We start from the raw sequence: 22,292 nt of genomic DNA, 5'->3' as shown, positions 1-22,292 counted from the left end.
GCCACCACTGGCTCAGTTTCGTCCCTCCAACCGGCGAGCAGGACTCGGAGAGAAAGAAGGAAAAAAAGAGGAGAAAGAGAGAGCGAGAGAGAGAGAGGGGGGGGGAAAAAAACCCCACAAAAAACCCCGGGGCCGGGAGCACTGAGGCCCGGGAGCGGCGTCGTCATGGCAACGGGCGCCGGCAGGAAGCGAGGGACGCGCGGAGGGAGGGGTAGGAGGGCGCCGAGGGGGAGGGGGTGGGCCGGGGGAGGGGTCCGGCTGCCCCGGAAGCACCTCCCCGCCAGCCCCCTCCTCCAGCCCGGCCCGCAGCCCCCGGCCTGCAGCCCCCACCCTCTCGGCCCGGCAGGAAGTGACAGGCCCGGAGCGAGCCCCGAGGCCTGGCAGAGCCGCGGCCGGGTCCGTACCCGGAGCGGCGGGAGGGGCGGGGAGCCGCGGCCGCGCCGGGCACCTCCCACCCCGCTCTCGGCGCCCCCGCCCCTCCAGGAAGGGGAGGAGGCGAGGGGAGCCCGCCGCGGAGGCCGAGCGAGCCCCCCGCCCAGCCCGGCGACTGGGGTCCCTGGCACATGAGGTGGACGCCCCCCGGGAGCACTTGGGTGCGGAGACAGGCGCGAAGGTAACCCGGCGACCGCGGGCTGGGGAGGGGCAGGACCTCTGGGGGCTTGGCTGCGCGGGGAGGTTTCTCCAGCCACCTCGGTCTGTGTAACGCCCCAGGTACCTCCCCTAGTTTCTTTCCCTGCCTACCTCCTGCGCTCAGCTCTGCGGTCTTTCGGCTCTGCTCGTCCTGGTCTTCCTGCTATTCAATTCGCTGTGCTTAATGCTGTCTGTCCGTCACCCTCCTCGCTTCTGACTGCTCCTTTTCTCATTCATTTTTCCTTCTCTGACTTTGGTCCTCCCATCCAAGCATGCTTGCTGTCTAGTTATCTCCCTGCTTTTTATGGTCCGCTGGGTTCCTCAGCCTCCAATTTCTTGACTTCTGTCTGTCTCCCTCCTGCCTGTGTTCCCGCTATCAGTAAGCACATTTCGCTGCTCACTTGGGTCAGTTCACTTCTGGTACCACTCTATTTGTCCCCTTCCCCCGGTGTATTTGACTCCTCTTTGGAACCTCGTTTTCATCAAGGTTCTATATACAACAGGGACCCTTGGGCGTCTGCTGTCCTTATTCTCCAGATTACTTCCATGTCTTTGGCACAGTTTTCCCATCCTCTCTACGAGACAGTTTTATGCTTAGTGAAGTTGATTTCCTCCAACTCTTGGCTATTCTGCCCCGTACCAGGTCCACTGCAACACCCTTTTCTAGCTCCCTCCCAGGGCGGTCTGTGCTCCGACGCACCCAACCCATACACATCCAAATACTGCGTTTCAGGATCACCGTGGTCTAGCTATTCTGGGAACCTCAATGGATCAGCTTCACTCTCTTTTTCCCCCGTTAAGTCTGAAAACTCAGATTCGCTGTGCCTCCCCAACTTTTTGTTGTCTTCATTTTCTGTACTTCATTTTACAATTCCAATGTTGATCACAAATGAGTAGACTAATGTGCCTGGGATCCAGGAATCCTGATTTTGATAACAGTTTTCGTTTATTTTATTAAAGACTTTAAGCTGGTCCATTTCCATCTCTATATCTATTTCACAGTCTGAAAAAAATGATTAGTAAAGCTTTTGTTTTGGGGGAAGATGAGGGGTGGTATGGTTTATTAGCATTTTCACCTGTAGGAGTTAATCTCCCCTCTAATAGTATGGGATCTCCTGTCTCTGAATCTGGTGACCTAAGTCTGTTGATCTGTACAACTGTGCGTGCTTCCTCTAACCCTTACCCACTTTTTTTCTTCACATGCTGATAATGAGGATTCATGGGTCTGTATCTATTTAGTGCTTTGATATTTTGGCAAAAGATGTGGGGAGAAGATAGATTAGAGTTGAAGCTGATAACATTTCTCCTATATACTTCTCGGGTTATATTCATGTTTTCAGTGACATTTGCTATTCCTAAACGAAACTACAGACATAGGCAGTTCTTGGGAGAATGATGTGATCAGGTGATACTGGGAATGGAATAATAATGAATCTCCCTAATTCTGTGTAGTTGGCCAGGCAGTTCGATTTTATTTACTTTGTTTGCTTGTTTTGGGTGCAATCATTAAGATAAATCCATCATAATAAAACTGTTGACATCTCTTAGCAGAAATTCTGGTTTGATGCTTACATTCCTAAACCAAATAGTGCTTCCCTGACCTAATATTTCTAGTGGCCCTGTGCCTCAGAAGTACAGAATATAGTGTCTAGGTTTAACAAAAGAGAAGAAATAAGAATGAACAAAAAAAACCTTATTATAATTTAGTGCTGCTTTGGAGGTACATGTTGCCTTCCTTGTCTTCTGTTTCTTTGCTTGGTTCTTACCTACGAATGTTAGTGTAGACCCCAGAGGGTAGATTGTGACCACTTTAGTGGACCAGAAGGTTGACTCTTACTTTCTTGAAGATTTTCATTGCTCTATATGTAATGTTTAATACCTGGGAATCATTTGTTAAAATGATGTATTCATTTGTGATGAAGGGAAAGAGATGTACCAGAGGTGTTATTATTAGTAGTCTGAGCGGGAACCAGGCAGCTATTTGGGCTGTATGGGCTGTAGCCTGGCTCTTCTGCCTCCTAGTTTTGTGAGTTTCCATGATGCACTTAACATCTCTGTCTTAGGTCCCTCCTCCATAAAATGAGGACAATGAATACTCAAACTGAGTGACAGATTCATTTTCTGGTTTGAAGAAGCATGTGCTAGTGTAAAGACTTGAAATTTACTAGGACAACTTCTTTAATCTCAGAGAACCTCATTCCCACAGTTGTAAAGTGGCAATATTATCATTTACCTAAAAGCACTGGGAGAGAGAATGGAGGTGAAGAGCCTAGCCCAGTGAGAGGAGGCACCCAGTGGCTCCTCAGTAAATGGTGACCGTTGTTAAGATGATGCTGATGAGGATGTTGTAGATGCAGATAAAAATGAGATAACCATACATTTTAAATGGGAAGATCTTAAATTGTTCCACAGTGTCATGGGAATGTAGTATGGTCTTAGTATTATGAACTGTTTTAGCTCTTAGCATTCTGGCTATTTTATATTTAATGACAGCTATGATGAAATTTGTAATAGTTGTTTCTTTGGAGATACTGCATAGCTTCAAAAGATGGTGTGGGAAGAATATATTGCAAATTTGGTAGTTATAAAACCTAGAAATCATGGACTGTGGAAGAAGAGGAACATTCTTAGATCTGATTTGAATAATATAAAATAATAGTTTGAGATCAGGTGTAAATTTTAATTCTTTACTCCTTCCATCTAGGTCTTGAGTCTGAGCACCAGCCTTGGGGACCCTGGACCACTATCATGGAGACTGAGAGTGAGCAGAACTCCAACTCCACCAATGGGAGTTCCAGCTCTGGGGGCAGCTCTCGGCCCCAGATAGCTCAAATGTCGCTGTACGAACGGCAAGCAGTGCAGGTGAGGCTTGGCTCTGAGGGGCTGTGATCTGTGAGTGCCGGCTGGGTGTATGCAAGGGTGCCAGGAGATAATGGCCCTTAGTTCCTTTGGCTTAGGCGGTGACTATGGTCCCTTCTAGCTCTGAGAATCTTAGGAATTTACAGTTTGAGCAAGAAAACATAATGAGATTCAGTCTTTAAGATGATTTTTTATACCATTTAGTTCATGTAGCTAGATTCTAACCATTTTCTCTTCATGGATTGTGAGGTCTTTTGTATAGATCACTCTGAGTAATGGAAGTGTAAAACTCTTTAGACTAAAGTTTCATTTTTAGACAAATAGTAAATTGCATGTTTTTAAAAATCTGGGACTTAAAATATTCTGATTACTAGAATAACTATGGACATCATAGAAATAGTTCTAATTACTAAAGAATATTAGCTAACACTGAAACTGAGTCGTCAGCATCATTTTTATAAACATCCATTAGCATTATACTGTATCAGAGGTGTCCAACCTTTTGGTGTCTCTGGGCCACACTGAAAGTTGTCTTGGGCCACACATTAAATACACGGTGACATGTACTCACACACAAAAAATCTCATAATGTTTTAAGTAAATTTATGATTTTGTACTGGGCCACATCTGTAGCCATCCTGGGTTGCATGTGGCACATGGGCTGTGGGTTGGACACCCCTGACTGTTTGAAAATGCCGTTTGAAAATTTTACCTGATAGACTCTTTTTCATGAGCCACTACTTATTCTTATTTCTTCATTGTTTTTAACCCCTTAAGTCTCTCTTACTTCTGTTGTATCCCTAGAATATGGTCTTGTCTTGCCTTTTCTTTTCTTTTCATTAATTAACATTTCATTGATTTTTATCCTGTCTAGTCCCAATTCTTTTCCTTGCTGTACCATGTATTTCCAGATTCCATTTGGGGAAATAAGCATTCATGTGAGTTTCACTGCTTTACTTTTCTTTATATACAAGAATAGAGTAGAGTATAGCAGAATTAATTGCATCTCTACTTTTTGAGGACTATGAACTGGACAAATCAGAAGTCGATGATTTAGCCAGACTCCCATCTTCCTTTGTTTCTCTCCTTACCACGAGTCCCTTTCACAGGATCACAGTGATTTGTATAGACTAGGAGTTGGGAGGGATTCATTCATTCTGGGCTGATCCTCTCTTTCTCTTCCTAGGCTCTGCAGGCACTGCAGCGTCAGCCCAATGCAGCTCAGTATTTCCACCAGTTCATGCTCCAGCAGCAGCTCAGCAATGCCCAGCTGCATAGTCTGGCTGCTGTCCAGCAGGTGAGAGGTCAGCAGCCAGCTGGCCCGGGAGGGGGAGGGGAAAGGTGCTACAGGTGGGTAGGGGCATCCCACATCCTCCACTAAGCCAGGCTGGAAAACATAGTCTCCTCTGCTCACTGTCCTCCTGTGGGAGGATGAGTGGATCTCAGCCTCCAGGGTTGTAGTAAGAACTGTGGGAGAACTCCCTATTAGAAGTAGAATGGCTGTGTCTAGACTGGCACTGTGCAGTATGGTAGCCACTGGCCACATATAGCTGTTGAGTGCTTAAGATGCGGCCAGTCCAAATTGAGATGTGCAGTAAGATTTTGGATTTCAAACACTTAGTAAGAAAAAAAAATATGTCAGTAGTTTACATTGGTTATGTGTTGAAATGAGGCATAGTGGCTTAAATAAAGTGGAAGAGGGTATGGGGGAGTAATTGGTGATGGAAGGAGACTTGACTTGGGGTAGTGAACACACAATACAATATATGGATGATGTATTATAGAACTGTACACCTGAAACCTATATAATTGTATTAATGTCACCCCAATAAATTCAATTTAAAAAGTGTACTTCAGTTTCTTTTCCCTTTTAAAAAAGTGTGCATACTGGGAGATTACATATGGCTCATATTACATTTGTATTGGACAGCTCTGGGTTAGACTTGTCAGTGACTCATGATGTAACCTGACCAAAGGTCCTTCCACCTAAGGCAAAGTGGGAGGAGGACAGGTTGCCTGGCTGCCCCTGAGGGTTTTGTGGGAGTTGTTGGGTTAGCACATGTGGTAATGGGAGGGTTATTGGCACAGTGAATACACTTGTCCTTGCTCCATAATAGAGTCTCTCAGTTCTTACCTGAAATCTCTATTATGTGCTGTGCCTCCAATTTATTACTGGAAGATTTCACAGCCTTTCCTTTCGTTGTCTCTGCTCTTCCTTATTTCCTTTCCTCTAACAGGCCACCATTGCTGCCAGTCGGCAGGCCAGCTCCCCAAACACCAGCACTGCACAGCAGCAGACTGCCACCACGCAGGCCTCAGTGAGTGCTGCTTCTCCTCACGAGAGGCTTCTCTCTGCGCCTTTGTCTCTGGGTTAAACTTTGTGCAGCTGATCTGGGAGTGTTTATTGAGCCATCAGGGGTATTTACTGCCCTCGTAGAGAGAATGTGTAAATTGAAAAATCACCAACTTGGGTCTATATAGGAGTCTTATTGAGGAGGTCTAAGAAAGGAGAAAGGAAATCCTGGGGAAGAAGAGGACATGATACAGAGAAGGGACTAATCTCAGACCCTTCAGTGAGATGTAAAATCTGTTCCATTTGCTTCCTTTGCCTTCTCAACTGTTAATGCTAGTAGCTAGGCAGTGGTTCATTTACTTTGGTAATACCCCAAAGTGTCCAGGATGACAGTTGTGGATAGGAAGGTATTATTCATTTCCCCCTGACTCTATGAAAGTGAGATATTCTGTTCTTGACCATGTCACTCTGAATTTGTCAGTCATTTACCTTTCCTCCTACTTCTCCTAAATCCTTAGTCCTGGCTCTTTTCTGTACACACAGATCAATCTGGCCACCACGTCGGCCGCCCAGCTCATCAGCCGATCCCAGAGTGTGAGCTCTCCCAGTGCTACCACTTTGACCCAATCTGTGCTACTGGGGAACACCACCTCCCCACCCCTCAACCAGTCCCAGGCTCAGATGTATCTACGGGTAAGCCACAGACACAGCTGCCATTGTCCCAGGGGCATAATTGTTCTGTCCCTGGCTAGGACTTGAGTGAAGGCTATTTTATTTGATCATAGTTGCCCAGCTGTTGGAAGACAAGCTTATCTACTCATGCCTTGCTTACCTCTAGAAGTAATGCTCAGTACTCACAGGTAGCCTGCAGGTTACATTGAGATCCTGACTTAGAAGATGTTCACCTTAACATTTGACTAAATCAGCATCAGATGCTCTAATCTTTATTCCTGTGGCTCAGGTACATAAATTCTAACTTCTCTTAGCCTGTCTACTTACTGTACATAAACACTTGTTCTAAAATGCTCATTGTCTCGACTTCTTTCATGTTTGACTCTTTGTCATCAATCTGTAGTTGTATACACATTCTAGGTTTTCTTCTGGATGAATCATCACGTGGAGAATAAGGGTCTACTGGGTTGGTGTGGAAAGGGGCAGGGCTTTGCTGTTTCGTATCTTCTGTTTATTTTGTCTTGTGGTCCTTCCTTTCCATTTCTTCTGTCTTCTTTTCTTCTTGCTCTCTTTCTTCTGCTCTTCCTCCTCTCCTGGCCAGCCACAGCTGGGAAACCTATTGCAGGTAAACCGGACCCTGGGCCGGAATGTGCCTCTAGCCTCCCAACTTATCCTGATGCCTAACGGGGCAGTGGCTGCAGTCCAGCAGGAGGTGCCATCTGCGCAGTCTCCGGGAGTTCATACCGATGCAGACCAGGTCAGTGGCAACCATTGACCTGTGCACGGGCACTGGGGAGCATGAAGGGAATGACCAGACTAGGGCCCACCCTTCTACCTCATTACTGCTTTTCAGAATTCAGAATTCTTTTTTTTTTTGCTTTTAATTTCTGTAGGACTTGGATCCCTTACAACTTTTGAGTTATTTGAGTTAGGAAGGGAAGTGGATTTGATTGAAAATAGCCCTCTGGATCTGGGAGACTTATTCTTAATACAGGGCAGATTTCCTTACCGTTTTTTTAGCCCTCTGTGGCTCAGTTTATTCAGGAAGTCTTTAATTCTCTCTCCTTGCAGTACTGTCTCTGGAAGATGAGGGATGGTTGAGTAAATTGTACTGTTACAGAGATGTTAAGCTGACCTGGATGAGTTGTGGGAAGAGTGTATGATTCTTTCTCTTTATGAGCTTCTGTAGCTCTCAGCTTTCATTAGTTTGTTTCTTCTTGCAGTGTAGTCCTGGTGAAATCTTTCTCACCATTGCTTCTTACCCCCCGAAATAGAATTGTATATAAAGTGTTAGGTTTGTGTATATGCAAGGTCTGTTCAGAAGGTATCCAGCCATGTAATATGAAAAATAGTAACATTTATTGAAAAAGATACAAGATACCAGAGACATTGTATACGGACAGTGGTGCCTCAGACCCCTTCAAGGTAGGCACCTTGGGACCTCACACAGTTTTACCAATCACTATCATCTGCCTTGTTGTATTTTCCTGAATCTCATCAGACAATCTGAAATCTCTTCCCTTTCAAAAGTGATTTTAGTTTTGGGAAAAGCCAGAAGTTGCAGGGTGCCAAATCTGGGCTGTAGGGGGCCAAGTCACCTGCATAATTTGATGTCTTGCCAAAAAACTGCACGAGATGATGCATGTGTAGGCGCATTGTCATGATGAAGCTGCCAATCACCAGTTGCCCATAGCTGTGGCCTTCAGAATCATCCGGATAGTTTCTGCAGAGGAATGTTCAAGCCCAATGCAAAATTTGATGCAAATTCATTGCTCTACTTGCTCAGTCATTTTTAATGCAATGACCACACAATACACGTGCTCACTCACTGTTGTCTACTGTGCCCCCTGACTAGTACAGTGAAGTCGTCATTGTTCATGCATATGTATTTCAGTCCACGTGGCTGCCAGGTTACATCGATATCGCGCAAACCATTCTCAGTATATTAACAATGGCTGGACTTTTTTCAGACAGACCTTGAATATTTTATCTTATAAATGGGAAATAAACTGGGATCTCATATACTTATTTTTTTTAAAGATTTAATTTATTTATTTATCTTTAGAGGGGAAGGAGAGGGAGAGAAACATCAATGTATGGTTGCCTCTCGTGTGTCCCCTGCTGGGAGTTGGCCTGTAGGGAACTGGCCTGCAACCCAGGCATGTGCCCTGACTGGGAATCGAACCACGATCCTCTGGTTCGCAGGCCTTTGCTCAATCCACCGAGCTACGCCAGCCAGGGCTCATAATACTTATTTTTTTTTAGTTTATCAGTTAGCAAGTAAATATTGAATTTTGTGTTCAGATGTATACTAGAAACTTTGGGGGAGGAAAATAAATATGAGTCAAGTCTTTATGAAGAGCTTAGAGAGCAAAGAAGTACAAAAGTAAATTGTACTAACTTTAAGTGACACAAGTTTAGAGAAGAGTTGGCTACATTACTTCTCAGTGATGGTTGGGATACTTGAGTAAACTCTTGGGAGATAGGTATGATTTCATCTGGAGTAAGAAGAAAATTGGAGACAGAGAAGTATGTGTGAAGGCATAATTCACGTATATGAAGTTGGGGGTGAGTCATTAAAGAGGAGGCAATAGGCCTGATGGTAGAGAAGCTCATTGTTAGAGAGAAGTCTGAAAGCCAAGTAACTCCATAGGTATCAGGGGTCATTGCTGGCCGTTCAACAGCAGATTAATAGGATAAGCCAAGTTCTTTAGACAGAATTATTTAGGACCATGTGCCTGGAGAAGAAAGGAATTAGGGAACCTACTAAGGAGTGCTTGGGGTCACCTAGTAATAATGTAAGACTGTTTTAGACGGTGGTAATCACAGTAGGATCAGAGAAAGTGGTTGAGACTGCTTCCATAGCTACTTGTTTCCTGTATTAATCACTTATTGAGCGTCAACATGTGGAGGGGACAGTAGTGGTTAAAAATGTAAATCTGATGTCTCTGATTCCAACTCCACAACTCGCTGTGTGACCTAGGCCAATGACCTAACATCTTTTGGGAACAGTTTCTTCATATATAAAACATCTATTATAAAATACCTACTCAGGGTGTGTTGTGAGGACTAAATGAACTGATATGTATAAGTGTTTGAACAGTGCCAGGACATAATGAGTGTTAGCTGTCATCATTATATATCAGACATTCTTTAGCCTTGAGTGTCCAAGAGTCGTAATCCCTAGACTGGTAGAGATTACAGATCACTGAACCACCAGACATTAAACAAATAATCACCTGAATGGTGTAATAGTTTCTTCACTGAAAAGTACAGAGGGCTCTGAAAACATAGAAAGGGAGTTAATTTATTAATTTAATTTAGCCTTGGGATGGGGGTAGAAGTCGAGATGGCCTCCCGGAAGAGGTGACAGTTAAATTGGGTCTGTAGGAGTTGGTCAGGTGAAGACATGGAAGGAGTGGTGAGTGCAGGAGAACTTTGTGTCCAAAGATCTGAGTGGAAGGACTGTTACGTATTTGAGGAACTGAGAGAAGAAGACCCGTGTTCGTGGAGTGTGGCAAAGGGGGTGGAGATGGTGCTGGAGAGAGAAGGAACCTTCTCTGGCAGGACCTTAGGCCTTGTGTTTACGGTTTGGGGCTTTATGTGAAAGGCAATGGGAAACCATGGGAGGATTTGGGACATGGAAATGACATGAGAGATTTGAGGGTTTTTAATAAAATTCTAATTTCAAAGACGGCTTTTCTGTAAATGATAAATGGAGATGGTATGAGTGAGTATGGGAGAATGCCATCATAACTAGCGGTTTAGGGGAAAGAAGGTGCTTGGACTAGGCAGTAGCAGTGGAGATGAATAGAAATGAGATTTGAGAAAATCTTAGGAGGTCATTGACGAAGGAGAACTGATGCAGTGATAGGGAGTTGAGGGAGATGCCAGGAGTGAGATGTTTGTGGCCCAGCAGTGAGATGGCTGGCAGTGACATTTATGAGATGAAGAATGTTGGAGAAGTGGATTTTGGGTGAAGTTCACTTTTGCCTGTGCTGGCTTAGGTGTGCTTGTTAGCCATCCAATCCAGAAGGAGATGCTGGGTCAGCAGTTTTATTTATGTGGTTCCTGGGCTCTGAGTTGGAGGTGACCATTCAAGAGTAGCAGGCACGTAGATGATAATTGAAATCAAGGGAGTGTTTGAGATTTCATAGGGGTAGGGTACAGGCTGAGAAGAGAAAAACGCCTTTAAGGTGGAGCCCTGAGGGTTACGATGAGCCCTTAGAAAATAGAGCAGTTCAAGGTTGAGTAAAGGGTGATGGGCTGACAAAGGGGAGCAGGAAAGAGTGCCAGAAAGCCAGGAAAAATGTGGATTGTGTGGTGTCATGAAGATAAGAATGGGACAAGAAATGGCAAGAATCTTCAAATGCAGTAGAGGGCAAAAAGGTGGGAGTCACTGATACCGATAGCCATTTCAGTGGAGTCACAGGGGTAGGGAATGACTGGCTAGTGGGAATAGATGCAGGGGGTGTAAAAATTATTGAGAGTGTAGCAGTAACAGGATGAAGCCAGGGGAAGGGAAGTGAGGTTCCAGGGTGGTGACAGAATGGAGCCAGCAGAGGAGAGGTTGAAGAGAAAGAAAAGGATTAAGAAGAGGCAGGATAGAGGGAGAGAGGGGAGAAGTGATGGGTGCTTATACAACTGCATGTAGATTCCGTGGAAGGATGGCAGAAGGATTCGGATGGATCGTGCTTGGATAATGGTTTTATTGTTTCTGCAGGGGAGACTGAGGGGAAAGAGGAAGCGGTTCAAGAGGTACAGGGGAAGTAGGACAGTTTTAAGTAGCCATTGTGGAGAGGAAGCTGACTAGAAAAAAGCTGTGTAATTGTCAGATATTAAGTGCCCCAGCACCCAATCCTGATCGTTCTTAATGTAAAGCATTCTCAAAAGCTATCCCCTCTTCTTCTTTACTGTTATTACCTGAATCCAGGTTCTTTCGAGTTTCACGTGAATTAATGTACTGGTTTCCTAACTGGTCTCGATTTTAGCCACATCTGCTGCTAATCCTCTTCCACATTACTATCAGAATAAGTTTTTTTAGAAACTGTGTTGTTACTAACATTTTTTTAGTCACCTAAAGTTTTTTATTTTTTCTTTTAAAAATATTTTTACATTATTTTTATTGTATTTTTTCATTACCATTTACCCCCCCCCCCCATACCCTCTTCCACCTCCACTGCCTCTCTCCCCGCACAATCACCACCCCGTTGTCTATGGCCATGAGTTCTTTCTCGTTTTTTATTACTAAAATTATTTTTAATTGTAAAAATACACAGATTTTTGATAAATCATAATCCTTGGTGCATGACACCCTCTCATTAATGGTTCGTTCATGGCCTGCTTTCACTTTGTAAGTTTAATAATATAATAAGCTTTCCTAGTCCCATGTACTGCCAGCCTCTGCCATGGTGAGAACATTTTGGTCCCTAGGCTTATCCTTCATTTGTTTCCCTTTTTGTATAGTTTTAGTGCATTTATAAATAATAAAGTACTTTTTATTATGGAAAACCTAAAACATATAGAACAATAGAAAAATATATGAAGCCTGCGTACTTACCATCTGGCTTCAACATTGATGAACACAAGGCCAGTCTTTCCAGGCCTTTCCCTTGTGATTATTTAGAAGCAAATCTCAGATACTGTATCATTATGTGTCATTATATAATATATAAATAATATGTGAGAAATATGCATTTTATCTGTATTTATGATTAAAAGGTACGTCTGTTGTGCGCAGTCTTTGAGAATGCTTTCTTAACAACTTATTACCAAGATCCATCCATAGTGTTATGTGTCATTGTACTTTGTTAATTTTGATTTTTATGTAATACTCTATTGTGTGAATATATTTTTAGAGAGAGGGGAAGGGATAGGGAAAGAAAGGGAGAGAAACATCTATTGGTTTCCTCTTGCATGCCTCCAGCTGGGGACCTCGCCTGCACCCCAGGCATGTGCCCTGACCAGGAATTGAACTGGTGACTTTTGGTAATGGGATGATGTTCTAGCCAACTGAGTCACACTAGCCAGGGCTTCTAATAATGGCCATTTGGGTTGTACTGAGGCTTTTGTTACTATGAATATTGCTACTATGAATATTTTATACATGCCTCCATTTGTACACAGAAGTTTCTCTTGTGGAATTCCTGGGCTAGAGGGTGTGAGAATGATCAGTTTAGGACATGATGCTGAACTGTTTTCCAAAGTGGTTGTACTGATTTACATTTCCATCAGCAATGTTTAAAAGCATGGTTTCAACTATAGATTGGATTATGTTTATTCTGATTAATGTTCTTCAGTGGCTTCCTGTAATCAATTAAGTACTCAGCATTCCTTCTCTATTCATGTTTTGGAGTACTTATGTATTACTGTGGCAGGCACTGTGCTAGGTGTTAGGAGTATAATAATGCAGACGATAGATACAATTTCTCTTTCCAAACTGAAATTCAGACTCTCCTTATTTTAGCACATTCAGGCCCTTATGATCTGGTACCTGTCTACTTCCCTAGCCTTAGCCTACCTTCCTAATTTTATTTCTTGCAATTTCTTCTAGCTTACTCCAAATGTAATAAAATAGTTATAATTTCCAAAAATGCTATCCTTTTTCTTGGCTCGATGGTTCTGCAAATGTTGTTACCTATGTCTTCAAACCCTCACCTTCACTATTACCTATTGGGCCTCAGGTCAAACATCATCTGTTTTAGGAAATCTTCCCTAATCTTTATAGTCTGAGTAACTCTTCCTGTTCTGTGCTCCCATGGCACTTTAGGTATGTCTGTGCATAGTATAATATGGTTACTGGTGATTTTCTTGTCTTTCTTCCTTAGTGGAAAGTACTCATTGAGAGCAGGGACTTTCTTTTATCCCTGCATATCTAGTATCCAATGTAATACCTAAATCATAGTGGGTAGGTATCCGGTATATGTTGGATGAATGAATGAATGAAAGAATGGAGAGGAAAGGGAAATCTGAGACATTCTGAAGGATAAATGACCAAACTTGATGATGTATTTGATACTGAATGAAGGAGACTGAAAATAAAATTTAATATGAGTTCTTCCCTGGTGACTGGAAAGCCTTTAACATACGTAATTGTGAAGGTGGGCGTACAAGTTGAGATAGGTTGTAGAATATCTGTAGCTATCTTTGCTGTTCTGAATTTATCACTGAAATCTTTGACCCTAGTATCTCCTGTTCCCCTTTCCTCAATCTCTTTCTTCTTATCTTTCAGGTGCAGAACTTGGCAGTGAGGAACCAACAGGCTTCAGCCCAAGGACCTCAAATGCAAGGCTCTACTCAGAAGGCCATTCCTCCTGGGGCATCCCCTGTCTCTAGCCTCTCCCAGGCCTCTAGCCAGGCCCTAGCTGTGGCTCAGGCTTCCTCTGGGGCCTCAGGCCAGTCCCTCAACCTTAGTCAGGCTGGTGGAGGCAGTGGGAATAGCATCTCAGGGGCCATGGGCCCTGGTGGAAGTGGCCAGGCACCTGGGGGCTTGGGTCCGTTGCCTTCCTCAGGAATAGGTGGTGGTGGGAGCTGTCCCAGGAAGGGAACAGGAGTGGTGCAGCCTTTGCCTGCAGCCCAAACAGTGACTGTGAGTCAGGGCAGCCAGACCGAGGCAGAAAGTGCAGCAGCCAAGAAGGCAGAAGCGGAGGGCACTGGTCAGCAGAGCGTGGGCATGAACTTGACCCGGACAGCCACACCTGCTCCCAGCCAGACCCTTATTAGCTCAGGTAAATGGCTGCTTCTCACAGTGTCATCATTCTTTCAGGACTGTTTAAAATGTTCAGAGTACACTCCTTTGCCTTGTTTCCTGCTTCTCTTTATCACATCACCCTGATCATGTTAGTCCAGGGAGACAGGAGGTCAGATGAGAGAGCTAGCTCTTGTCTGTGTCCACCAGGCAGCTGTCAGTTTATAAGCTGCCTTAGGCCCCAGGTTCTTCAGTGTAGTCACTCTACCCACTCGTTTACCCAGTTCTTGTTCAGTTGCCACCTCTGTGCTAGGAGGTGCTAGGGGTACATCTTTGGAAAGCAAATTCCCTGTCCTGATGGAGCTTACAGTCTAGCTTAAGGGATGAGTGGTATCTGCTGGTGGTTAAATGGTGGTTAGGTGGCCCAGTGTAGAGCAGGACCGTGCAAGTGCCTTAGATACTTAGGACCAGCAGAGGCAGCCGTGGTTTGATAGAGCAGCTTGTCATCATCTGTGTCAAAGATAAGGAAAAAAAGAGAATAAATAATAAAATAACCAAAATAGTTTACTTGCTTTCAGACTACGGTAGATACAGGTAGATATGTCCACCTTACTTGGTCATGTGTATTTTTGCCTTTCTTGTTTCTAGCACTTTAGTTGTTGTTCCATTTGGATACTTTACTCACAGAAAGTAAGAGTTGATTATCAGTTGTATTGCTAATAATCTAGTGTTTACATATTATAGTCCTTCTTTTTCCAGAGTGCTTTTATACCACATGTGTTTTCTTGACCATCTGCTGGGGGCGTGGGGGTGGGGCGAGGCAGTCAACTCATTTCCAGTGGTGGGAACTGGGTAAAGGCAGCCTCCCGCTGCTGGCTCCTATGACTTCTCATAGGTGGGGACCCAAACTGATGAGTCTTAAAAACTGTGACAATCGTGGGGGAAGATGTTGGGATTTTACCTCTGGAGACATTTATTCTTCCAGTGACTGTTAAGTGTTTCTGATGTGCTGGGCTGGATTCTAGGGATGTAAAATGAGTAAAACATGGACTCGGCCTTGAGGAACTCAGAGTTCAATTATGTAGAGGATAGACCAGCTTACTTTGCTATGTTCAAAGTAACAGGATTGAAGTATAGCAAAGAAAATAAAAGTTAAATACATATAAGAAATTACCAGGGATTATTAAATAATTGAGCAAGGGAGTTCTTTCCTTGAGATTTTTAACGCTAGAGACAGTTGGTAATGTCTGGTAATGTCTGACTTAGAGGCAAGGGTATGTGCGAGGGGCTCTCTCAGATCCTCGTAGGTTAGATTTCCATCCACTCTGACTCCAAAACTGGGTACAACTTGGAAAGACAATTTTACTTTCAGTTTTATAATGATGATTATTTTTTGCTTTTCTTCCTTGTTGTTCCATCTGCGCTGGTTCCTATAGCCACCTACACACAGATCCAGCCCCATTCCCTGATTCAGCAACAGCAACAGATCCACCTCCAGCAGAAACAGGTGGTAATCCAGCAGCAGATTGCCATCCACCACCAGCAGCAGTTCCAGCACCGTCAGTCTCAGCTCCTCCACACAGCCACACACCTCCAGCTGGCCCAGCAGCAGCAGCAGCAGCAACAGCAGCAGCAACAACAGCAGCAGGCCACAGCTCTCTCTGCCCCTCAGCCCCCACAGGTTCCTCCTACTCAGCAGGTCCCACCTTCCCAGTCCCAGCAGCAAGCTCAAACCCTGGTTGTTCAACCCATGCTTCAGTCTTCACCTTTGTCCCTCCCACCTGACCCAACTCCCAAGCCACCCATCTCTCTCCAATCCAAACCACCTGTAGCACCAATCAAGCCTCCTCAGTTAGGGGCTGCTAAGATGTCAGCTACTCAGCAACCACCACCCCATATCCCTGTGCAAGTTGTGGGCACCCGACAGCCGGGTTCAGCCCAGGCACAGGCTCTAGGGTTGGCCCAGCTGGCAGCTGCTGTGCCTACTTCCCGGGGGATACCAGGTACAATGCAGCCTGGTCAGGCCCACTTGGCCTCCTCGCCACCTTCATCCCAGGCTCCTGGTGCACTGCAGGAGTGTCCTCCCACATTGGCCTCTGGGATGAGCCTTGCTCCTGTTCAGGGGACAGCACATGTGGTAAAGGGTGGGGGTACCACCTCTTCACCTGTTGCAGCCCAGGTCCCTGCTGCCTTCTACATGCAGTCTGTGCACCTGCCGGTGAGTGGGGTCCAATGGTTTTGAGGGTGCTGTCACTCTTGAGAGGGCCTGGGGCTGAGTAGAAATGGAATTTAGTAGGGGAATGAAGAGTTTAGGAGGTGTTTGTTTATATGTTCTTTTTGTGTGAGAGAGATTAATGGAAGGAAAAGATACTGGTATTTGTTCTTTTTGAAAGAGAGAACAATGTTAGTGCATGTAATGTCTGAACGTTATACTCCTAAATTTGCTACTAAAGTCATTCTAGGTCTTTGGATCTGTACTAAATGAAGTCTGGGTAGCCTTTACCACTTAAGCCATTTTTAGAAAAACAACAGTTCTTAGTCGGACCATAATGAGTCCAGGGTCTTGAGGTCTAGGTCAGGACTAACAAATGTTGGTTGCATTTTCTTTTGTCCTGATTGGAAGTTACACTTCTTGGGAATGACCAGGAATTTTAATGTACCATGGAAAGTATACAGATTGGGGAAGCTGGAACTAAGAAAATTTTCTCTGAACATAAAGGAATATTTGTGGTTCCTCATTATCCTTCATTCATAACTCTTGATTTCTTTCCTGTTGTTTTCTTTATAGGGAAAACCCCAAGCATTGGGTAGCAAACGCAAGGCTGAGTCTGAGGAGGAAAGAGATGATGCCTCCACTTTGGGTTCAATGCTTCCTGCGAAGGCGTCTCCGGTAGCAGAGAACCCAGAGGCCATGGAGGAGAAGAGCAGCCTCGGAGGTGAGCGCCCAGCCTTGCAGTGCTGTCAGAGTGCGCAGAGGTTGGTGGTTGGAGTGCCTGCGCTAAAAGATAAGTCTGGTTCAGCAGAATATGGGGCTGAACTTGGTGGACAAATGAATAGATTGGAAAATAGAATCCAGGTGAATGAGCAAAGATGAACATGTATTATGGAAGATCAGACTGGCTTGGTTACTAGATGGGTCAATTATGTTACCTTACATCTGTGTTTTAATTTGTGTTTGTTTTCCAGAGAAAGTTGAATCAGTGACCAATGTGAATGTTAATACCCCAAGCAGTGAACTAGTGTCCTTGGCTCCTGCCCCATCAGTACCACCTCCTACACTAGCCATGGTGTCTAGACAGATGGGTGACTCAAAACCCCCCCAGGCCATTGTGAAGCCCCAGATCCTCACCCACATCATTGAAGGCTTTGTCATCCAGGAGGGAGCAGAACCTTTCCCGGTGAGGGCAGGGCCATCGGGTGCAACTTCCCGGTGGGGGCTTGGTCTGACTCTTGTATTTCCAAATGCTACTAAAACCAGAAGGCTCAGAACTATTTATTTTCAGAGAGTGGATCGATTCTGCCGTTTATTTGGTAAGTGGTAAAGAAGGAAGGGAAGAGAAAAGGAAAGAATATGTGGACCAGAAAATGAAAATGTTGGGAAGAGCGGAGGAAAAGGAAAAGGAAAAGGAAGTCACCTTTAAAAGTGCAGTGTTTAGTTACACAAACGAGGTTGGTTCATAATGAAGGAAATTGAGGCAGAGAACTTACCGTAATGGACTTTCTAGGTACCACCAGTTGCAAAACTGGAACATAGCTGTCCTGACTCCTAGTGTGTTCCCTCAACTTAGGAGGCCAAAGGACAAAACAGGGGGCCAGGGTAGGAACCTGCTCTCCAGTCGCCCATCTGAAAAGAGCCAGTTAGAGACTGACTAGAAAATGACTGTGAACCAGACTTGGCCAGGAACTCAGAGATCCAGGCAAAGACATGCTGCTGAGAAATGCTGGGGAAAGCTATGGAGATGCAGAAAGGAATCAGGCTAACTTAACTGTAGACTTTTTCTGGGACAGGTGGGTTGTTCTCAGTTACTGAAAGAGTCTGAGAAGTCACTACAGACTGGCCTCCTGACAGGACTGAATGAGAATCAGTCAGGTGGTCCCTTGGGAGGGGACAGTCCATCTGCCGGTAAGTATTTATTTACAGACTCATCTGGGGAAGGAGGCTTATGTGACTGTTGTGTTTGAGGACTTCCTATAAAATAGTAATTCTCTTTAAAGTAGGAATTACACAATGTCCATCCAGATGGAAACTATGAGATATATTAGAACAGGTGTGTCAAACTCATTTTCACCAGGGGCCACATCAGCCTCACCGTTCCCTTCAAAGGGCCGAATGTAATTTTAGGACTGTATAACTGTAACCACCCCTTAACTAGGGACAGAGCTTGGTGCTGCCACCAGGTGGAAACAAGGTGCCCGGCTGGATAAAACAAGGTGGAGGGCCCGGCCTCAGGCCTCTGCTTGCCACCTCTGCATTAGAACATAAAGAATCACACAGAAGGAATTCCATAGGGTTAGGGGGAATTTTATCAAGCCAAAGTAAGTTGTTAAATTATTTACTATAAGGATATATTTTCAAAAGATGATCTTAATTTCTAGTTCTCTTCTAGATTTTATAATCTATATTAAAGACTCTTATTTACATTTCCCTTCTGCTTTTGGAAACTGAGCAAGAGGGATATCTTTCCAAGCATTGGTGATTAGTTCCTCTCCCCTGTTCACACATGCAGTCTTACATGAAATCTGAGAGTATGAATTAGGATAAAATTAGTCATCAGAATGGAAATAGTCTGGCTTAAGGTTAGGAAGACTGATGGACGTACCTTTATGATTTTGGAATTTGAACTTTATATTTTAGGGTGTACACTTCATGGTGTACGTCTTTGCGGGCAAACAGAGTGATTAAGAGTCCAGCTCTGGGACTAATGGCTTGAGCGGCAGCAGAAGCTGATGGCAGCTTGCAAGTGATGCCTTATTTTTCAGAGTTAGACAAGAAGGCGAATCTCCTGAAGTGCGAGTACTGTGGAAAGTATGCCCCTGCAGAGCAGTTTCGCGGCTCCAAGAGGTTCTGCTCCATGACTTGTGCTAAAAGGTACTGGAGGCCCCCCCCTGCTCGCCTTCAGCAGTGGTTCTTTCGTTGAATATTGTATCCCTTCCCTAGGATCATCTCACAGCTTTTAATGTCTCCTTCTTTGCTTTCATAATTTCCAAATCTGCTCTTAAAATACCAATGCACCATTAGTGTAGGTAGCAAGGTAGTGTTCTGTAACACGGTTGATATCCTACATGTGCGTGATCTTGTAGGTATAATGTGAGCTGTAGCCACCAGTTCCGGCTGAAGAGGAAAAAAATGAAAGAGTTTCAAGAAGCCAACTATGCTCGTGTCCGTCGGCGTGGACCCCGCCGTAGCTCCTCTGACATCGCCCGGGCCAAGATCCAGGGCAAGCGCCACCGGGTGAGCTGCTGGCCCAGAGCCACCTTTAAAATGGGCCGGAGTTGTATAAGAGCCGAGCTCTGGTTTTGCGTTGATTGCATTACTCAAAATTCCAAGATCCTGACTTGTTTTATCTCTTCTCCTCTCCTCTGGACTACTGGTTCATGTGTCTATTAACCCTTGAACTATATTTGTGTAGTGAAAATCTAGAACAATCATTGGTAGAAGGGGAGAATCAAGAAAGTGATAGTTTATACTTGAAAGGCACTTGAGAGTAGACTGGTGACTTTGGACATTTGCAAATGAAGTACAAATTATTTCACTTGTGTTAAGATTCTTTTTGCTCCATGCCCAGGGTGGTTGGGGAGGGGAGAGGAAACTTACTCATGACCTGTTTTTTGGTTTTCTTTCTAGGGTCAAGAGGACTCTAGCCGTGGTTCAGATAATTCCAGTTATGATGAAGCACTCTCTCCAACATCTCCTGGGCCTTTGTCAGTGAGAGCTGGGCATGGAGAACGAGACTTGGGGAACCCCAATACAGCTCCCCCTACACCAGAATTACATGGCATCAACCCTGTGTTCCTGTCTAGTAACCCTAGCCGTTGGAGTGTAGAGGAAGTTTATGAGTTTATCGCTTCTCTACAAGGTACCAGCAGAACCCAGATCACATACGTGCAGTTTTCCTTAGGTCTTTCCACTGCCCTTGGTAACAGGGAACATAACTGAATTTTAAGCAATAGAGGCTTGAAGGCTGCACTCTATAAAAATAAAATTTTTTCATTGAGTTTTAGAGAGGAGAGAAACATCCATTTCACTTATACATTCATTGGTTGACTCTGAGTTTTAGAGAGGAAAGGAGAGAAACATTGATTTGTTTCACTTATTTGTGCATTCATTGGCTGACTCTTATGGTGTCTTGACTGGGGATTGAACCCCCAACCTCTGTGTATTGGGACAGAGCTCTAGTCAACTGAGCTACCTGGCCAAGGCTCAAAGTCTATACTCTTCGATATTTTTTTGTTACTTGCCCACAGCCTGGATTACTTACTAATTTACTTCTGGGTTGCCACCCTCTGTTGCCAGTCATTTCAGTTTTTGATTTTCATCTCTTAATGGTTCAGCTATATTTCTTAATAATTTTTGGATAAAGTATATTTTTATGTGTGACTGTAATAGCCACTGTGGATAGACTTTTTTCAATGGAGAGGGGATTAGAAAATAAGGGCACATTGTTGCCCCACATTCTTCAAAGCAAGAATGTTCATGAACTATTCTTCACAAAGGGACAGGGATTGTTTTCTCCAGGAAAGAAAGTCACCCCTTTTTGCTATTTGTCTGAATTCCGTGCTCTTAAACAAGTGTCACAAAGCCGTAACTTTTCTGACCAATGTGAAAGAAAACATGCACGTATCTTTGCCCCTACCCTTTCCCCTCCTCAAGCTGTTTGAATGAGGTTATTTCTGTGAACAACTTAGTTCTTTCATTCTCCTGGCTCTTTTAAGTAGCTGGTTGCTCTGTGATTTCCTTCTGCTTCCAAAGCTTGTCATCTCAAACCTTCATTTCTGAATTTAGGACATGTACTTTGGGATTATCCATTGCCGGGTCTCCACTTTTTTCTTTAGGGTTTCCCCTGCTGTCCTCTGGTGCCGCTGTGAACTTTTTCATGCATATTCCCATCATTTCCTTTTAGGCTGTCAAGAGATTGCAGAGGAGTTTCGTTCCCAGGAGATTGATGGACAGGCCCTTTTATTGCTTAAAGAGGAACATCTTATGAGTGCCATGAACATCAAGCTGGGCCCAGCCCTCAAGATCTGCGCCAAGATTAACGTCCTCAAGGAGACCTAAGGTGGCCATCTTGCACAAAGCAGCCTAAGGCAGACAGACACTCCCCACTGCCCGGGTTATAACCCGGTACCAGCAGACTTGACAGGGACTGAACTGTTAAGTTATGTAAATCTGTGGAGGGGGTTATTGAAACAGGGAAAGAAAGCGCAGGAATTGGGTGCTGGCGCTCCGTGGTGGAGCTTTGACATTTTTCTCTGGGTTCTACTTTATTTTTAACAACTTTAAAATTTTCACCTTCCCTAAACCAATCTTTATAAAAGAAGTTGTCTAGAGAACTAGCACTGCTCAGCCTTGTCCTGGAGCGGAATGTCTAGCCACAGTCTCAGTTCTCCCAGAGGGATACACAGGATGGTAAGGCGAGGAAATGGGTGGTGTGTCCGTGTGCCTCCCCAGTGAGAGAGGTCAGGTTCTTCTAGGGTGTGACACAGTAGCAAAATCCAGTGCACCCTGTGGATTGTATGCCTGTAGCCGCGGCCAGTTTTCTTCACTGTCGCTCTCTCCCTTCCTATTGAACATTTTCTCCTGCACCCATGGCAGGCTCACCAGCCGGTGTAGCGACTTGGTTGGCATCATCATGTTTGCTACAGGGACTAAAAGTGTTTGGCACACACGTGACTGTTGTCATTCTTTCTGCATCCCCCTGTTCCCCTCCAGTCTGTTGTCTGCTACCCTTTCAATTCCAACTCTGCTGTGTCGTGCAGCATTGTAAAACGGGGGTGCCTGGGGCTGAGGTCAGGGGTATAAATGCCTGCCTTAGGTGCTATTCCTTATACAACAAAAATATTAAATATTTTTTTCTCCTCAGTAAAAAGATAAAAATTGGTCTGTCTGTTTCTTACTCCAAGCCAGTATCTACCCTTTTACAGAAATGACTA

At 44.5% G+C, this 22,292-nt stretch overlaps 1 protein-coding gene across 7 annotated transcripts; it reads left to right on the top strand.

Moving 5' to 3' along the window:
• Positions 1-525: 525 nt before the first annotated feature.
• Positions 526-22,228, top strand: PHC1 (polyhomeotic homolog 1). Of its 7 annotated transcripts, none has more exons than XM_037068495.1 (16): positions 569-613; positions 1,845-1,853; positions 3,335-3,492; positions 4,676-4,786; positions 5,727-5,807; positions 6,326-6,475; positions 7,080-7,211; positions 13,686-14,181; positions 15,578-16,359; positions 16,930-17,077; positions 17,328-17,539; positions 18,150-18,264; positions 19,122-19,230; positions 19,443-19,593; positions 19,987-20,218; positions 21,263-22,228. In XM_037068495.1, the coding sequence occupies exons 2-16, from the start codon at positions 1,850-1,852 to the stop codon at positions 21,415-21,417; spliced, it is 3,036 nt and encodes a 1,011-aa protein (XP_036924390.1). In that variant the 5' UTR covers positions 569-613; positions 1,845-1,849; the 3' UTR covers positions 21,418-22,228. The 7 variants fall into 7 exon arrangements, with proteins under 7 accessions (XP_036924391.1, XP_036924390.1, XP_036924389.1 ...); XM_037068494.1 differs by having other exon boundaries at positions 7,056-7,211; XM_037068496.1 differs by lacking the exon at positions 1,845-1,853 and having other exon boundaries at positions 526-613; positions 7,056-7,211.
• The last annotated feature ends 64 nt before the right edge of the window (positions 22,229-22,292 follow it).

Source organism: Sturnira hondurensis, unplaced genomic scaffold, assembly GCF_014824575.4.
Source record: "Sturnira hondurensis isolate 20B ecotype Veracruz unplaced genomic scaffold, ASM1482457v3 Scaffold0017436, whole genome shotgun sequence".
Taxonomy (NCBI): Eukaryota; Metazoa; Chordata; class Mammalia; order Chiroptera; family Phyllostomidae; genus Sturnira; species Sturnira hondurensis.
This window is presented reverse-complemented; position numbering and strand designations above follow the sequence as displayed.